At 41.7% G+C, this 19,315-nt stretch overlaps 1 protein-coding gene across 2 annotated transcripts; it reads right to left on the bottom strand.

Annotated features, from left to right (window-relative positions):
• Positions 1–734: 734 nt before the first annotated feature.
• LOC119733403 lies at positions 735–18,614 on the bottom strand. 2 transcript variants are annotated; one of them, XM_038206985.1, is made up of 5 exons: positions 16,861–18,614; positions 10,363–12,662; positions 5,207–5,396; positions 3,426–3,629; positions 735–1,945 (listed from the first exon to the last, which is right to left on the bottom strand). In XM_038206985.1, the coding sequence occupies exons 1-5, from the start codon at positions 16,928–16,930 to the stop codon at positions 1,818–1,820; spliced, it is 2,892 nt and encodes a 963-aa protein (XP_038062913.1). In that variant the 5' UTR covers positions 16,931–18,614; the 3' UTR covers positions 735–1,817. The 2 variants fall into 2 exon arrangements, with proteins under 2 accessions (XP_038062913.1, XP_038062914.1); XM_038206986.1 differs by lacking the exons at positions 735–1,945; positions 3,426–3,629; positions 5,207–5,396 and adding an exon at positions 7,197–9,415.
• Between the last annotated feature and the right edge of the window lie 701 nt (positions 18,615–19,315).

Raw genomic sequence — 19,315 nt, 5'->3', positions numbered from 1 at the left:
GTCCGCGAATTTATACTGTTATGCTTTGTCAATTTGGTGATGATGTATGCATTTGAACCACCGGTTCCGCTGACAAGACTAAATATGTAAAATGGAGCCAAGAAAATGAAACGTTAAAGTTCCTCAATATTTTATTTCAATTAGGCCTAGTATGCCTACTATTTATAGCCCTATAGCCTCAGTATACATGCCTATCCCTGTATCGCCCGAAACCGCCCGAGCCCTCATACAATGGTTTTACGGCTTCATCAGTGAAAATAGACAATTTAACAATGTCATACAACTGCTGTCCCAATGAGTGCAAATTTGATTCTAATACAGCTGATGAGTCAAAAAAAACTATTGATTTAGTGGAGTTCTGCATGTAACACTTTCAAAATCTAAGATATGAAAGCCCAATTAATAAGCTTTTTCTTTTTAGTACAAGAACTATTCAAATCACTCATGGCTTCTGAAGTCATGGAATTTTTAACACAACCACCGTTTTAAAGTTCTATCCACGGATCACAAGAAGGTAAGTGTTCTTTCAGCAAAACGAAAACAAATCACACTATAGCGGATGTGTGTGAATTGTTCTTGTTTTGCTGAACGCACCCCTTTTTCTGTGATCAGTGCAAAGAACTTTAAAATGGTGGTTGTGTTTAAAATTCCGTAACTTAAAAAGTACTTGAGTGATTTGAATGATTCTTGTACTAAAAGAAAGCTTATGAATTGGGCTTTCAAATCCTAGATTTTAAAAGTGCTACATGCAGAACTCTACTAAACAATGGTCCGGAGATTTGGGTATCGTTTTTTTTTACTCACCCTATACAGAAAGGCTTTTATCATTGAAAAGCTGCCATTTTTATTGCTTCGTTAAGTTTCGTTGACAGATCTCTCTCCTCAGATAAATTGGCTTCAAGTTCAAGGCGAGTGAACAAAGCATAACTATTGAAAGGGTCATGCAATGTACTTTTTGTTTTTCAATTTTCGTTTTGTCATTTTCAAGGGCATTTTGGTTTTTATGCTTCAAATCAATGCGAATTGCCATATTCATGAGCAAAAATATGTGATCAGTTGTGGCGGAAACCTCAATGTTACAACTAGTTCAGCACCATAGTTGCCAGAATTTTGATTTGCTCAGTGTCATAAATTCTATTTTCTTTGGTTATTTATTGTGTCGGTAGAAATTAGGCAAACTTTTCTCGCAATTGTTTTCACTGATGAGCACATGTAATCTGAATGAAAACCCCTCAAACGAAATCACAGCAACAGCGCCCTGAGTTGTCCAGAAACGCATGGGCAATTTTGAAATGTTTAAAAGATTGCCCTTTTCAATAATTTATCCAAAAATTTGGCTGTCATAAAGTTTCCATATACTTTTAAGAGAAGAAAGTTTCACAAATTGTGTTCCTAAAAAAATTATCTCGTGTGGACCCTTGAATAAAAAAAGCAGAAATTACAGTTATCGTCCATGTGTAAATCTTTGTTCTTAATTAGAATGATGGAAAGTCCATGCATGGTATAGGCCCACAATTAGGAATTGTCATTAAATTAATCATCATTTTGGTGATTGTTTTACAAGAAATCGAAAGCGGGTACAAGTTGCTCTAGGCCCTACTTTCTTACATTACACAGTAACACACCGATACAATATGTTTGTGCAAACTGTTACGCTTCCTATTCATTTCCATTGTCAAGATTATGTTAAATATTACCGCCTGGTATATGCATGACTTTATGAATTTGTTTTCTTGGGAACAAAATGTGAAAGGCCGCGATTTTCTTGGTAGATAAATATTTTGCTATCCAGGCTGCTATTTTCCTCACTGCAGGTTCTAACAAGGTTTGTTGAACTTCCCCCTCTGCAGGTTGTTTCCGACCTCCGGTGACAGGCGAGTGGCGATGAAGCTCGTGCAGGAGTCGGTCGCAATGCGGTAATCATTTTGCGGTTGTCCCAATGGACCTGGGAAAACGAGAAAGCAATAAACATACCTTCAATTCCAGACGAACTGTAAATGAAATTATATAACTGACATACAGATCCTAGTCATTTGATTGGTGGAACTCACATCACATGGCATTCGTTATTGCTCCCATTCACGCCGCGGCTCAAAAAGTACTATCCGCCCATGGGGAATGGGAAATACTATAGACCGCTTGCAGACGCGTTCGATACGCGCTAAGGTGAGCGACGCCATGTTATGGGACAAAATGTGCGTGGATAGATATGCGCGTGTCCCACAACATGGCGTCGCGCGCCTTCGCGCTTCGATTATCGAACGCGTCGATCTGCAAGCGGTCTATTCAACAGTTAGGATCATGACGCGGTATTTGTGTGCAAATGAATGCTGGTGTGCGCGTTCAGCGTTGCGCGTAGCGCGTATTGTTCCAAAGAGCCAGCGCTACAGCGTTAGGTTCAAACATTTTCGTAATGGGGTGGTTTGGAAGAGAGAGATAGATTTTCCTTCAGTTTGTATTGAAAAAAAAAAGGTTCAAATATATCAAATGACAAGGATCTAGATGTCAGTTATATAAAACAAATATTGAGTGGCTTTAAATTGTGAAATGGGAGGAATATTATCGCGAGGTAAAATCTGGACTTGTCCAGTTCACTCGGCTTCGCCTCGTGAAATGGAAAAGTCCAGATTTTACCTCGCGATAATATTCCTCCCATTCCACGCTGAGCCACTCAATATCATGTATACTATTTTTGAGCTCGCCCTAAAACAGATTTTGGTTCATTGCCGTCTTTTCTAGCAATACAAAAGTTATCCACTAGAGCCTCAGTACAAAAAAAAATAATAATAATAACAATGTAAAAAAGAATCAACCCACGTTTAATTATAGGGATTATTTCTTTACAGATTTGGATTTATTCGCCATCAGTAACTCTGTTCGCAGGACAGACTGATTCCTGTACCAATTAATAAGAATCGAAAATACGCCCGGGGATCCAGTACACTCGCAAGGAGGGTCGATTGTTTGCAAAAGCAACCTAGCTCGATCAGAGAGGCTAATTTTGTTGAAGAGCACGCACATTACATCTTTCATGTACGTGGGTTTTCCCAGGTGTACTCACTGATCCGGAAGGAGAGGAAGACCCAGAATTAACAAGATTGATCGAGAGAATAATGTCCATCATGTCGTGTACGGGACCGCCGGACCAACCGATCAACCAATAACCATACACAGACATATCATGAGGCCTAGTCGTATAGTTTAGGACACCTCTATGTTTAACAAGTTCCGTTCACTAATCAAAACACCGTCCTCTTTCCACAAAATGAAGATAGCTGCTGTTATAGAACATGGTATCTTAACTACATTTCCTGCTTACCATAGCCAAATTTAGGTATTAACTCCCAATACATGATATGATGTCTTTTCATGGGAAACGGGGTCCTTAACTACACCATTGCCGAACTTTTCTTGAAGTTTCTCACCTGTTGCAAACCACGCGTTAAAATGTACAGGCATCTTCACCACTGGGCAGATGTACTCGTGAAGTGTGGTACGGATGTTCACTGTACTACCCTCAGACACGAGTCCGCTGTGCTCCGTGCGGTAGACGCCCATGACTTCCACAGCATAGTCCACGTAGTCTTCCTGGCTGTTCTTATTGACGTGCCTCACAATGCCGCGGAAAACTTGTGGAGTGTAAAATAAGGTTGTATCTCAATAAGTATCTGCACTGTAAATACTGCAGTGTTAAATTTACACTGTTGGTATCTATATAGGACCATCTGGTGTTAAATTTTACTGGTGTTGTCCTATATAGATACCGAATGGTGTTAAATTAACACTACAGTTTTTGCAGTGTGGGACAAGTTGCGGGACAAGTTGCAGAATTCTGCACATCTTCGCTTGGATTTTGCACTCAGTGAAGTTATCAACATTATAACAATGCTGATTTCTTTAAAAGTGTGTACATTGTGCTCGATCGATATTCCAAGTGCGCCGGCGACCCCGATCCCTTTTCCGTCAGATTGTTTTAATTAAAATAGAGGAGACATGGCCAGCGCGACAATCAAGGGAAGGTTACTGTATGAGCAATGCATAATTCATTGCGCAATATAAAGTGCATGTCGCGCGCGCGCACGTGCATCAGTGACGATACCGGCTCATGAATGTCTACAAACAAAAATGAACCCGAGGGGTCAAAGGTCGGCAGCCTTTACATGGGAAAATGAGGAAGCCCTTAATTACACCATTCAAATCAATGCAAAGCCATGCACAGCCAAACACTATGCCCCTCTGACAAGAACCACATTTCATGTTTGTATAAGACGATAAATGTGATAAATAAGGCCATGCATTATTTATCACATTTATCGTCTTTATATACAAACATGAAATGTGGTTCTTGTCAGAGGGGCATAGTGTTTGGCTATAGATTATCAGGGTTAATAGTTCAACCCTGAGGACTAAATTACAGGGCCACTCACCACGCTATTTAGCCATGCTTGAATGAGCAACTGGTGAAATATGTAGGTTGTGACAGACCATTTTCGGAGTACACGCCAGTAAAACAAAGATGGGAAACTGACTATTTTTAAGCCCAATCCCATTTAATATTGTTGATGTACCCTAACGCGGCGCGGCCCCTAACGTGGCGCACTTTGATTTTTCGCCTGTAGCGCCTAGCTAGAGCAAAAGTTTTAACTGAAATTTCACAGAAAATTAAATTTCATCAAGTTCTAAACACTCCCGTTCATAAATTGCGAGTTTATTTACCAACTACAAAGTTAAAAGAAAAAATTATTTTGGCATGATTTTCCGATTTTATTTTCAAGTGCAAAGTGAAACCTTTGAAAATGCCCCGAAAAATAAGAAAATAAGTTTCTGACAAACATCTGGCTGGGTATGTAAATAGAAATAATAATGATTTATCAGAATTGATCAAGTTAACAGAAATTCTTAAAATGTTAATTTGGAATTTTCCGAGATTTATTTAAGTGCGCCACGTTAGGAACAACTCTGCCAATTTGTGCCCAATTCCGGACGCCACCGTTTTTTAATTTCGGCTTAAATTTTATGAAACCGAAATTGTTCACGGAGGTTAAATAGCAAGCATTAATAAGGTAAAAGTACCAGTATTTTACTGCATGAATTTGAGGTTTGTCAACAAAGAGGTTTGGCAACACTACACCAGGAAAGTTGGGTGAGCTTCGAAGTGCGCCACGTTAGGGAACACGACTATACACACATGAAATAACTACTCAACTGTTAAAAAAACGGGAGTCACAGAGGGCGCGATCAACATCGGGCCACTGACAGGTGTATGAGCAACTCTTAGATGATGCGAGACAGACAAGGCTCAGGACCACCGCCGAGATCAACAGTGCAGATTTGGCCATCATTCTGCTGCAGGATTGTTTTTGGATCCGGAGTGAGCTGAAACAAGACCTCAAAATCTAGAAAGATCGGAAGGTACAGAAAAAGAACACAAGACGAGTCTAGAAAAGCTCAGTCCCGGAGCACACACAATTAAATTTAATTGTTCAACATTGGATATTCACGCACAGGAAGTATTTTCATGCATTTTTGGTCAACACGCATTTTAACCTATTCATTTGCGTTACGGGGATACTACACACAATAGCACTGTCCGGCTCCTTAGTCAGTCACAAATTACGATTTTAGAGTCAAAATCTCAGGCAAGCAACATTGGAGCGAAACCATTAACACTTGAAGTGAAAACCATTAACACTTGAAGTGAAAACCAAACTAATATAAAACAGTTTAAATTGCTTTATTGGTAGACAACACAAACCACAGTTACTTTGTTAAAAAAAATGCAACTAATAAACTGGTCCAAGGTCCCTTTTTGGCTTTTCTGCCAGTTTCACAAGGGGGAGTAAGTCGGTCAGTCAGCGAGACAGGTGATACACTTGTCAGTGCCTTAATTGCCATCTATAATAGTAGAGGGGTAGGGGATATGGAGGGATTGTGCCTTTGATGATACAAGCATAGAATTTGGCACACAGTCAGAGTATGTCGATTGGAAAGATATTTGGCTATAGGGCATCGCAGATTTGTCCTTTTGAAGAAATTTAGGTAGAAAAACAAGTTTGGCTGCCATTGCTTGTTATTCTATATTATTTTTTTCAAAAGCCAAATCTGCGATGGCCCTATATAGCCAAATATCTTTCTCACCACGTGCCAAATGTCATGCTTGTATAATCAAAAGCACATCCCATCATGAACCTATCTGCCGTACACTATAGGACAGCAGGCCAAAACGTTTGAAAGGACGTACTCTACTTTACCTGGCAAAGCTGGTGAAAAGACGATGCCACTTGTAGTTTCTTCGAACAGACAAACTCTCTTAGCGTTTTCGAGTCATTTATATAGAACTAATGTGCCACAAACACCAGATGGGAAATAAATTCCGCAAGGAATTGACACCTCACACTGGCATAAACAGATTGTTCATTGCCTGTATACTCGTTATGATTTCAGTTTCATTTGATAGGTTATGCGAGACGGCACATACCTATCAATTTCACAGAAAAGTGCCGATCGCGACAAATTGATGACTGCAAATGTTGGGCTTCACACGCAGCCGACAAATCAAAATTTGATTTTGTTGTAAACCAATTACTGGAGTTAAACGTGATACTGCCGGTCGCGCGTGCTTGAACATCACTCCCAATTTAGTGGGACTTAGATAACAAAATTATAACCAAGTTCCACTTTGTCCATTAAAAAATCCAGAGTTATACATTTCGTAATTCATCAGCAAAATGAATGTTACGTGACTGCCCTTTTAACTTGCTGATGGGAAAGGAAATAATTATTAACATAAGAGCCTGTATTGAAGGACCTAACATATGCGGCAAAACCCGTTATACATATCATACATAGTGTATTATCTTCAAGCAAACTTGATTCCTCGATCCTGATTGGTCGATCCATGGCAACAAGCCGTGCTACATATAACCATACCGCACGACCACGGTCCATAGCGCACTCCGCGTATTGCGCTATTCTAAGCCTACGTGACGCGATTAGTGCTGCACAATTCACTGTGAATTCAAAAGTTGCGCGTAGGTTACACAGCATGCGTGTTCCAACTTTACTGTGCGTCAAGTTTGCTTGAAGATAAATTCGTTATCACGCTCGCGCTTGTGGAACACGGAAAATGTAGTGCGTCTGTGTCCCACATACCACTCGGCCTTCGGCCTCGTGGCATGTGGGACACAGACGCACTACATTATTCCGTGTTCCACTCGCGCTCGCAAGATAACTAATAATATCCAGTTCGCAAAATAATTTCCCCTCGAGGCTGTAGAGACGTTAAATAAACGTTCAAGTATTGTTTACAACGTCCGCGTGACGGACTTGTGTAGAGTGTTTTTAAACGTCGTGGTGAGGACCGTTGTTTCGTGACGTTGTACAAGTGTTTATATAACGACGTACTTAATGACGTCGAAGCAACACTCAGGTATAATATCCTATACAACGTTTCAATTTAACGTTATAACGATTTGTTTTGAAAAGCATTCACAGAAACGTTAAGTAACTTTGTTCAATGATAGTGCAGAAAATTAATGAAGACATCAAATAACAAAGTGTTCCTATAGAATTGCTGTCATAATTCAAATTTTTCGATTAATTAATGCTTTCTGTTCTTCAAAGATACATTAAAATGTGAATTTACTCTAACATGTAGGAAACAAAATTAAGGTGATCTTAGCTAACACGTTTCAAATTAACCGTACTACAGTTAAACGAGAAACTGTAAGAACTTGATATAACTAAATTGTAAATTCAACTGAGTTGAGTTGAAACTTTCACAAATTTAAGTAACTTACAGAATAAGTGAGTTACAAACTAACGTTGCATGCAAAGGTGCAGAGCGGTTTTGTAAATACATGTACACATATTGATTATAAGTTCAAGTCACTACATTTTTGGTTCACTACAACATCAAACTGGACACATCTTCACCAAGAAGCACTATCATGAAGTTGTACCAATGTAGGGTTACACTCAGTGGTGTTACGAAAGGGGCAGGGGATTAAGTTTCATTACCCCTTTCCCAAGACACCCCCCCTTCCAAAAAAATAAATAACGTTAAAACTTAAAACAAGAAGAAACAAAGTGGCGAGAAAGACACTTAATAGCCAGATCTTATTTCACAGTAGGAAGGGACCTTTCAGACTGTACATATAATTATGTTGGGCAACACGTATACATGTGTTGTATTAACACTGTCTGTCTCAATTACACGTCGATGTCTAACACCCGCACCACTCCCAAACCGCCCCGATGTGGGTGACGCCAGCCCTAATGGCAGACACAGAAAGTTGGTAGTACACTGTGTGATTAATGGACCGATCCATAAGCACCGCCCCATGGTATTCTGACCAATCACAGCCGTGATTTATGTCCGACATGCGTGCACACAAAAATCCGACATGCGTGCACGCGCGTATGATGCGCGCGCGGCAGGAAAATGCACTGTGGCATTGGGGAGGAGCAGTGTTGATTTGCCCACGTGCGCAGTGGGAGGGGCTTACTTGGTTCGGTCCATTATAACGCATGTTGAAGTCATCGCGCCCGTTACCGTGGTGACACCCAATACAGGTAACCTAGTAACCTAAATTGCACTCTTGGCACAGTGCCAACGTGCTTGCCTCGTAGTTGTTGCCCCTGATTTCATTTCAATGGTTTTCAATACAATGTCCCTGAAATGATTCATCATCAGTGTTAATTAAATGTCAAATGACATCTTGCACCAAATGCAATGTCACATATTGTTAGAAAATTGGTTTTAAGTGTGTTACAGTTGTACCGACCTTCAATGACTGGTCTAGTCTCACATTATTTACACAATTTTCGGTTTGCTGGACGTGTGCCTGTACATGACCTAGCTATTGAGCTTATGCATATCATATGCAAAGTATACAGTATTGTCGATTGAGGGTGATATTACTGATGATACAGTAATTATAACAAGAAATAGAAACCTGGAACGGTTTTGGATGCATACAATGCAAAATCAGAATGAGGGGAGGTGTTTATGTCTCAGATAATCAAAAAGCTCTTTATAAGATATAAAGGTCAACGTCACACTTTCATTCTAGTCACTTGGAATGGTCGACAAGGTATCACAACTGCTTGAAGCATTCTGATCACATGGTTTGGTAGACCCGCCCCCATGCACAGCGTCTACTGCGCGAAGGGGAACGTCGTTGGCGGATTTACCGGATCCAAGATGGCGGCCGATGAAACCCCAGCAACCGGTGCGCACGCGCTTCAGCTTCTCTCGCCAGAGTTTGCGCACGCTGGCCTTCAGGAGGAAGGTGAGGGCGATGAGGGCGCCCTGGAGGGAGTTGAAGAGGACCGAGATGTACCACACGGCGGGCTCCCTGACCAGGTTGGCCACGAAGAAAAAGATCCATGTTACTCCAGTAACAATGGCGAGCTGGCAAGAAAAAAACAGTCAAAGACTATATAACCTGTTATGCAAAAAAACAAAAGCAAGATTTCCGACTTGATCATTATTCTTTCTGGTTGTTGAATCTTATGCAAATTTGCAAATAAGATTTGAAATTGTGCATGGCGTTGGTGTGAGTGAGAGTTTGCAGTATGTGCATAATCTCTTTTGAGAAGAGGTGTGTTTCTGAAATCAACCGGCTGGTGTGCAACTCGACTATCCGTATGCGTCTGATCAGAGCATTCTGATCGGAGCGTCAACTTTCACAAGCAACCTGTCCTTTTCAGAAACACATACATCTGCACGAAAAGGATTCTGCATGATGTTAAAGGTAAAGTCCATCATTTGTAATTTGTGCATTTTGCTCGTTTGAAGCAACAAACGTGCTCAAAATCTAAAGAAGGGTGCTGAACAACTAACCTGATGAAGTTTCAGCTCAGCTTCAGCTGTATATTTCGTCGGAAAAACAGCATTCTAGAATCTCGATTTCAAATTAAAAGTTGCTGAATCATGTTTTGAATTGGGCCTGAATTCAGCGTCCTGATTGCAGCTACGCGATGTCGCGCACCGATCCGACGAATTATAGCAACGCGTGTGAGTCGTGTCAACGCTTGCACGTGCCTCGCCGAATAAAAAAAACCGATTTACTAACGGAAATTTCCAAGACGCGCCGTTGGAAAGGCCTTCTTTCGTTGATTTCTTCAAAATTGCAGTTTGCCAGAAATAATAATTTCACAGCGAGTTTAGTCCCGGCCCTTACTGTCAACCAAGTATGTTTTTCAACAATAATTACTTTTTGGATAGCTGCAAATGGTGGACTATAGCTTTAAAGCAAACCGATCACTTCAAAGACTAAATCTAAGTAACATTCTACCCATCACCGATATTGATTGATGACATTCATATAAGGCTTTCGTGGTGTCCTGTATCCTTACCTTGAAGCAAAGCAAGATGGTTGTCTTGGTTTTCTGCGCCAATCGTGCGACGACAAGTCTTCGATGGTTGGCAATCACGATGCATACCATGTAGACGAACATCGCCAAATTGACTATGATTGCCACAGAAATCGAAAGACCGAATGCCGCAGAGGTTATCCATCCCACGATCCAGCAGCTGCTGCCACCGTACCCGAACCACTCCGGACGGAATTGTGACGCTAAGAAGCAAGACACCACGATGACAGCCGGTAAACCCCAAGCAAAGGCCGACAGCTTGAGGACCTTCCAGCCCTCCGACCCACCCCGTCTCGACGGGCGTGCGGGCCTCACATTGCACTTGAGATTGTAGGCCAAGTCACAGGACAAGACGTTCATCCAGAAGAAGACAGACAGCCAACAGAAATGCAGCATCAAAGCTCGCAGGACACAAAACCAAGATTTGGGATCCGTGAACATGAGGAACAGCTGGGCCATCAAGAGCGCCCCCATGAGATTCATAACGATCTTACCAGGCGTGTTGCGCAGGCTCGGGAATACACCATACGTCACAAGGGCTAGGATAAGACCAAGTACTGAACAACAAGTACCTACATAACTGACATAGCCCAGAACGTGATACCACACTATCTGGCACACTCGCACTGTGCCATCTGGTAGCAGCCAGTACTCGCCAACAAGGAAGGGAACACCAGTCTCAGCGTGGATGAGGGCGCCACCATCCGTTGACTGGAAGAAATCGTCTGGATACAAAGTGAGGAGAGAGCAACGACGACTTCCAACAAATGGATTGCATAGCGTGACAGACTGACGTCTGATGACGCTGGCCTCGTTGATGTCAAAGAAGTACTCCGTTTCGTGCATGAACTCGTGCTGGTCGTAAACAAATCCACCAATGTTCACACTGAAAACGCCGTCCAACACTAACAGGTCTGAGAAGCTGATATTGCCAAAGCTGAATCCTTCGCATATTCCCTTCTTGTTGGTTTCAGATTCACCTGAAGCTACCAGTATCATCAGAGACGCGTTACATGACAGAGAAGCGAAGCTGTTCGTGTCTGTGACGTTAGATAGAATCGGGTCAAGAGACTTTTGAATGCGATCAGCTGAAGCGAAACTCGTGTAGATGTTGAGAATGTGGCGTGGGCTGTCTGAACCTTCATCTGCGATGTCTGCACTCGTCCAAAGGTCTGTGCTGGTAGACATCTCGCTGCTGTTCATAGCAATCAAGTTTTCTATGCAATCCTCCGACAGATTGGACGATCCTCCTAATGCCTTCCTTTGACGTGCGTCCAAACACGCGCCTGATGATGATTGAGGAGGTTGCCCATTAGGGCAAGTCAAATCTTGGCAGACGTCTTGGAAAGGATCGTAGATTTGCCATTGGCTGCAGTTTCTCAACAATTGAGGAGAGGATGTGATCCCATTGAATAGACCCTTTCTCTCCACACTGTGTACCGTACGACCCGTGAAGTCAAAAATGAGGGTGAAGGAAACAGCAGCGTTGAATCTGTTGTCACGTAATACTTGTGTGCATCTTAGATCCTGAATATTGGAGACGTCAGTCGATCTGCTGCAATTCCAGCAGTGGACGTTCTTGTAGACGACATCTACGTCCTGGTTGAACAGCAGGGAGGTGTGGTTTTCACAGAGTTGCATTTGTTCGGCAGTTGTAGTCGAGCTGAGAGTGCATCTGTTGACGAAACTGGAGTAGCATCGGTGAGGGTCGTACAGCATTGAGGGAGGTTCCATGTGGAAATTCGAACAGGTGGTGTAATCTGGTTTGCCGCCGTTTAGGACCGGTTGAGTCTCCCCTTCAGCAGGCTCACAGTTCCAAAGTTCCACAGTCCAAGAACGAATGTCATATTCCTCGATCCCATGGCAGATGGTGCAGTACACGTTTTTGAAGACAATGTCACCAGGACCGTTGACAAACAGAGTTAGGAGTTTCTCCTGCCTCGACAATATTGTGCTCTCACATCGACTCTTGATGGCGCCCTGAGCCCAATCCGGGGGGCACCGATCGACCACTACAAAGCGTTTGTTCATGGGATCAATATCGATGGGGGAGACGCAGCCGAGGTATTCGGAGTATTCGGAGTGGAGTATCGGTCTGTTGCGAGACTCCGAGGATGACTCATTGACGCAGTTGGTCCAGTAGTCTTCACAGCAGTCATCGTAGAGGGCGCACTGTGGGTCACATCGGCACAACTCTCTGGGTGTGCCAGGTATCACATTTTCTTTATCCAGGCAGCCAACTGAACAGCGTGTCCTCGATTCAGGACAAACAAGACTGCTACCTGAAATGTTTGACAAAATTAAATGACATTGAAGACATGAAACTGTAAACCGGCTCAGCTCCGAGCGCCAACAAAATTAAGAGGGTGCATTGTTACCACTTTTGAGAACCCGTGGACGAGTCACACAGCGTGTGCGGACTGTAATAATTTATAATGTAATAATAAATAATTTGGTCAATAATTTGGTCGTGCGCGAAATACGTACGACTTTCTGAATGTGTCAAAGTCACAGCGTCCTCGCGTGAGCGCCAGGTGTCGTCGGCACGCGAATACGTTCGACTTCAATTTGCGATGGTCTCCCAGGCTTATCCCCGCCCCAATAACTTCGGATCATTCGAAATACGCAGTGGTGGACCAGGAACCAGTCTATAGGTTCAAACTCTCCTTTTCTGGCCGTTGATGGGGTACTTGTGCACGGAGCTCATAGCGGCAGAAATAGCAGCTGCAACAACTCTTAAGGTCATGAATGTTTGGCAGATTATTAAAGAAACGACTTGATAATTACGGCATTGCGAACAGCAACAACAACAGAATGAGCCTGATGTGTTGAAATGAAAGCGTTTAAAGGATTAAAAAATTAACTCGGACCAAAATGTCAAAAACAATGAATGGAGAATTACAATGATTTTCATTGGAAGGGGTAAGGGGGGTGTGGTTCCCCACCCCAAACCGTTCCTTTCAATCCTCCGGCCGGCACTTACACACTCCCCATATAACAATGTAACTAAGATATACTAAGAATAGTGCCGTCTCGTAAACGTTACAACCTATTGTAATAATATTCAACTTTTTTTTCATCACAGCAGAGAATAATTGGCTGCACAGGAGAAAAGTCCAATATCAAACAATTTTCTTTTCTAATAACTCTCCGTGTAGACACAATGCTTCCCGGCCAAAGGTTTGGATATAGTATTTATTTGGCAAAAAAAAAAAATTTAAACAGTTTTCCAGTTGGCTAGTGTTCCAATGTGGTTCTTGTGGTCTCGGTGTTTCTTCGGGACATTTAACAGCATGTCAACCCTTAGGCCAAAAAAAAGTCTCCGGTTTTTGGTATGCGCGCGCGTTGCCGTAGCCATGCGCGTCAGCAAAATGAAAAAGTTTTGTTTTCAATAAAAGATGACGTCTCAAAATCGCCAAACTCACTGGTTTGACTGGAATCCTGCTGCTGCACAATTTTAACGTGTTTTTAGATTGGGTTATGGTCGAGAATAAGCTTTATGTGGCCTCTCTGGACTCCCATATATTTGCAGTAAGTTTAGTCGGGCACCATTTTTGCAGTCATCAGCCGACATTTGAAGCCAAAAAATCAGGTAAAAAAAAAAAGCCGCGTCGCCGCACCACTTTTTGGGAAGCTCCATACCAGAAACCGGAGCCTTTTTTTTTGGCCTAACCTACAAACCCAGAAAATATAATTAATGCTCCTTTGAAAGATATATTGCAGTTCTGCTTCAGTTTTGGCAGTCAACTGTGCTGTCTAAATTGTTGGAACAATCGATCACAAACATTATTCGTTATCATCTTCACCTCTGACCGGTAACAATTAACGAGCGATAAATATCAAAAAGGGTGTTGTCTTGAATCGTTAGAAATGTGCGTTCTGCGATGTGTAGGCCTACTCTGTTACAATTCGTGAATTACCAAAGATAAAATCACCCACGCTCCCCCCCCCCCCAAAAAAAATTGTAAACAAAATTGTCTCAATTACGGTCAGAATTAGTCGATGCCGTACACTACGGTTAAAATCAGTTACAGTTCATGCAATAACAACTCGCCAAGGGAAATATTCACCAAACAATACATACATTTACAGGCATGGACCTCGTCTAGGCTCATACACAAAAATATAAAACATTCGCGAAAACGCAGCTTCATAAATGCCCGGTTTTAGATGTACTAGATATATTTTTAAGAATCGGTTGCTAAGGCCAAAAAAAAAATGTCTCCGGTTTCTGGTATGCGCGCGCGTCGCCGTAGCCATACGCGTCGGCAAAATGAAAAAGTTTTCTTTTCAATACAAGATGATGTCTCAAAACCGCCAAACTCACTGGTTTGACTGGAATCCTTGCTGCTGCACAATTTTAACGTGTTTTTAGATGGGGCTATGATCGAGAATAAGCTTTATGTGGCTTCTCTGGACTCCCATATATTTGCACTAAGTTTAGTCGGGCACCATTTGCAGTCATCAGCCGACATTTGCAGCAAAAAAAATCAGGTAAAAAAAAAAAAAAGCCGCGTCGCCGCACCACTTTTTGGGCAAGCTCCATACCAGAAACCGGAGACATTTTTTTGGGCCTAACCTACAAACCCAGAAAATATAATTAATGCTCCTTTGAAAGATATATTGCAGTTCTGCTGCAGTTTTGGCAGTCAACTGTGCTGTCTAAATTGTTGGAACAATCGATCACAAACATTATTCGTTATCATCTTCACCTCTGACCGGTAACAATTAACGAGCGATAAATATCAAAAAGGGTGTTGTCTTGAATCGTTAGAAATGTGCGTTCTGCGATGTGTAGGCCTACTCTGTTACAATTCGTGAATTACCAAAGATAAAATCACCCACGCTCCCCCCCCCCCAAAAAAAATTGTAAACAAAATTGTCTCAATTACGGTCAGAATTTGTCGATGTCGTACATTACGGTTAAAATCAGTAACGGTTCCTGCAAAAACGACTCAAGTGAAAGAGTCACCAAACAGTACACACATTTACAGGCATGGACCTTGTCTAGGCCCATACACACAAAAATATATAACATTCGCTAAAACGCAGTTTCATAAATGCCCGATTCTAGATGTACTAGATGTATTTTTAAGAATCGGTTGCTAATGTGATTTGTGATACAGGTCGAAATATAATGCTCGTTACTTTTTTGTCTTCATATTTCGGCAGATGGTCGCCGAGAAAAAAAAAGAGGTCAAAATGGCATACAAGTGTCGTTTGAAATAACAAAAAGGTAATAAAACATTAAATAACAAAAAGGTAATAAAACATTAGGGGGTGTCAAGTTTTCCGCCCCCAACCCTTGACTGTTTTTTTTTTTGGGGGGGGGGTGTAAACTGACATCAACAGCAAACGTTGCGGGGAGAAGAAAAAGAAAACATTTGAACAAAATATTAACAGAAATACAGGAAAAAAATGTACCGATTTTCTTATTTAAAACTTCTACTGAAGGTCAAGCAGGGGAAAAACATCTCTGAAGGGTTAAAAAAAAAAGAACTAAGTGGGATGATTTTTATCAGTAAAAAGTACAGCCGTTTTTGATAAACGTGGAATGTGATGCCTTTGGGGAGAAGAATGCAGCTGTACAAGGCATAAAAGTGTTATCGCTTCAAGGTTTTCCAGCTTAGAAGCTGTATCAATATAATTGTTTAAAAGCTTGCAATTAGGGGTCTCATAAAAAAACACCAGACAGCCATACCAAACATGGGATGTTAACCATCAGTCTCTCAATACAGTGTATGCCCAACCCGATCAAATTTCCCAGTACTGCCTGGTTTCATAACGAGTAAAATACAATCTTATAGTATGTTGTAACACATTGTCATACACTGTATACATTACATTCAGTACATGCTACTCATTGTAATACAGTATATCACAGCTGCTAATGGGTTAAAAGGCAACAGGGGAGCCAGAATTGAGATCAGTATTGACGTACGGTGCAAGACGCTGTGAATAACTCAAAAATAACTCAAAATCGGTTGGAACAAAAAGGTGCATAGATAAAATCGTTGAACATACACCATGTTATTTTCAACGCACGTCGCCCGCTATTAGACTTAAAATAAAGTTGGGGATATTAAATTTTGAAGGCATTTAATACTCCAAAGGCTTCATTTTTAAAGGAAAGGGGAGAGGAGAATCATTTTCATACGAAAATCGGAATACTCCATGAAATTTAAGAATATTTGAAAAAAAAAAGATAATAGGTCTTATAATGGGAAATAAGACACGACGCTGAAATGAAATTCTTCGGCAGGTGGTGCCTGGGGTAAGTGACGTTAATACTCCAAGCCTTCTTTTTAGCCCGACACCTGTTTACGCGAGGCGAGCGACCCGCCTGCTGAATACCGGAGGCAGTTTAGGACAAATGCCAACAAGTCTGAACATTTAAACCGCTACTATACTGCGATGTCGCGCATTGACTGCACTCAAAAACCAGCTTTGTATTTACACTTTTTCAATGTGTAAACTTACCCACGTGGAGACAACCAGCTAGTAACCAAGTACCAAGAAGGAGGTTCATTGCCAGACATTGACGAGCCATGGTTCTTGAGGGCCGCGCAGCCAACAAAACTTGGCCGATTGAACCTGTTTGCTTACTTTACTGTAATGACTGCAGTGTCTCAAGACTACACGGTATTTGCACGCTTGTGACATTTGAATGACGTCTTGACGGGACATATATACCAGTGACGTATTTGCTTTTACTTAGTGATCCCAACCAATCCCGGGGAATTGGTACAGTTTCCCATTTCGCTCGTACCAACAACTGCCAATTAATCCAAGGGAGTTGGCGATCATTAATACCACAGAGTGGGTTATCTTGAGATCGAGGTTACCTCCGCTGGTTGTTGTTGATTCACATGCGTTAGGCCATACTGCTGTGCGTTTCAGTACAGGATTCCGTTAAAAACAACACGGACAGCAATTAAGCGAATGACCGATTAATTATATATTTTCGTGCGGCGTCAGTAATTGATTGGACATCATCCGAAATCGTGAACGGTCGCGGTATAAGGTGATCGAATGATGGCCTACTTGGTGGATGATTTGCAGATCCGTGTTAATGAGTTCCTGAAGTTAATCCAACCTAAGGATGTAATTTGGAAGGGAATTATTAAGTTCATCAGCAGGTGCGGGAAGAAATAACACCAAGTACATAATGGAGCAGAATACGTACATGTACACGGAAAAACAGGCGAGCTAATCGAACAGCCCAGGCCTGGTAGAGCTAAATTTATAGGCAGTGGAAAACTCGAGCAGTAAAGCGACTACGCACGGGAACATGCTCAAAACCAAGAGCAGAATAGGGTCAAACTTGTTAACAAGACAAGCTAAGCCTTGTAAATCTGGTCCGATGACGCACCCAATGATATTCAATTGATCCAGAATCGCTATTTACTGGAAGCCTTTTCATTGTCTATGGGCTGGATTTAGCCCATTCATTGGCGTAACAAGGTAATCCTATATGATAGCACTGCCCGGCTCAAAGGCGACAAGGGTCAGTGAGGTACAAAGAGGAACGTGGAGTGGTCCTATGGGACCAGTAAAACAAGGCATGTACTAAATCATGTCATAAATGCACCATCAAGAAATTTATCCGTTTGCCATTTAAAAAAAAAACTCTACTCGTGAAACCATTAAACGAGTATTGCAGAGGTGAGTCTGTGGCAAACAGACAGGTACCACACACATAGCTGGGGCAATGGCCGATGATCCTCCACTGGGAACCAGACTCAAAAAGGCCAGTCAGTTTATAATGGCCGGAAAAATGTGGACGTGGCGTCGGGCTCCCTATTTAATGTAAACTCAAAATTAGAGGTGAACAAAATTATATTATGGTCTTCTTTTTAATTGTCAATATAAAATATTGTATAAAACTAAGGTTATTAAAATATAAATCTCAAATTATCTAACATTTTCAAAACCAAATAATATACATGTACATGTAATAGGAAAGACCAATTATTCATAAATTCGATTCAAAATTGCCATCTAAGTTTTCCATCCCATAGGCATAGCAAGGTCATTTTTATAGGGGAGGGGGTTAAACATTTCTTGAAAAAGGCACTCGCACACCCATGCTGAAATGTAGACAGGTAGACACTTGGCCTAGATCTGTAAAAATAGGGGGGGGGGGGGGGGGGGGGGCTAGTGCCATCTTTCAACGAGGGCGCTGTTCAAAGCAGACAAACATACAAACTATTGAACAATGATGTTTTCCAGGGACGCACTCGTTACAAAAGGACAAAACATTTTTGTAAAAAGGGCACTTGTCCAAACGAAAAAGGGTCCTTTTTTTCTTCTAAAGGGCACTTGTACAAAAAGGGGCACTCTTTTATTTTTTATTTTTGGGGGGGTTAAAACAGTTGCAAAAAAAGGGCAGTTCAAAGGAAAAAGGCAGTCTTTACGAAATATTGGGATCCCCCCCCACACGCCTAAGCCTATGCACCAGTTAATGACCAGATTTCGATTCCCACTTTTGTAAATGCTTGTTTCGTTTAGACTCGTGGGTTCCTCCAAAATTAAGCTCTAATTAATAACGAATCAACAAGTGCTTCTTTTAGTGTTTTCATTTCTTGAAACGTCTTTGTTGTGCGCATGTAGCATTTGTGCTATCGTCACCAGAAACAAATAAAAAATAAACATGCATAGAAGAAAATAGTTTACTAAAGCAAAAATTCAAACGAATGAGGTAAAACAGCCCATGAAATAGATTTTCGTCAAACTACAAACCTCCATCTCACATCCAACCTCATAGGCCACCCCCCCCCTCCAAAAAAAACCCCCCTAGAGAACCATTCACCTCGACCCACCTTCGCTCCCAATTCCAAAAAGTTTGTCTTTCGAAAGGCATAAAATATATCCTCCAAGCTACGAGGTCATACAGTCGACTCTCGTTATAACAAGGTCGATGGGACTCTTTATG

This window comes from Patiria miniata, unplaced genomic scaffold (assembly GCF_015706575.1).
Source record: "Patiria miniata isolate m_02_andy unplaced genomic scaffold, ASM1570657v1 HiC_scaffold_25, whole genome shotgun sequence".
Lineage (NCBI taxonomy): Eukaryota > Metazoa > Echinodermata > Asteroidea > Valvatida > Asterinidae > Patiria > Patiria miniata.
This window is presented reverse-complemented; position numbering and strand designations above follow the sequence as displayed.

Excerpts from the sequence above, each read along its gene's own strand:
- LOC119733403 (XM_038206985.1), bottom strand. The coding sequence starts at position 16,930 with ATGGCTCGTCAATGTCTGGCAATGAACCTCCTTCTTGGTACTTGGTTA. Across the intron at positions 12,663-16,860 it reads AGCTGGTTGTCTCCACGTGG|GTAGCAGTCTTGTTTGTCCT; the intron begins GTAAGTTTACAC and ends CAAACATTTCAG. Across the intron at positions 1,946-3,425 it reads TAACGCGTGGTTTGCAACAG|GTCCATTGGGACAACCGCAA; the intron begins GTGAGAAACTTC and ends TCGTTTTCCCAG.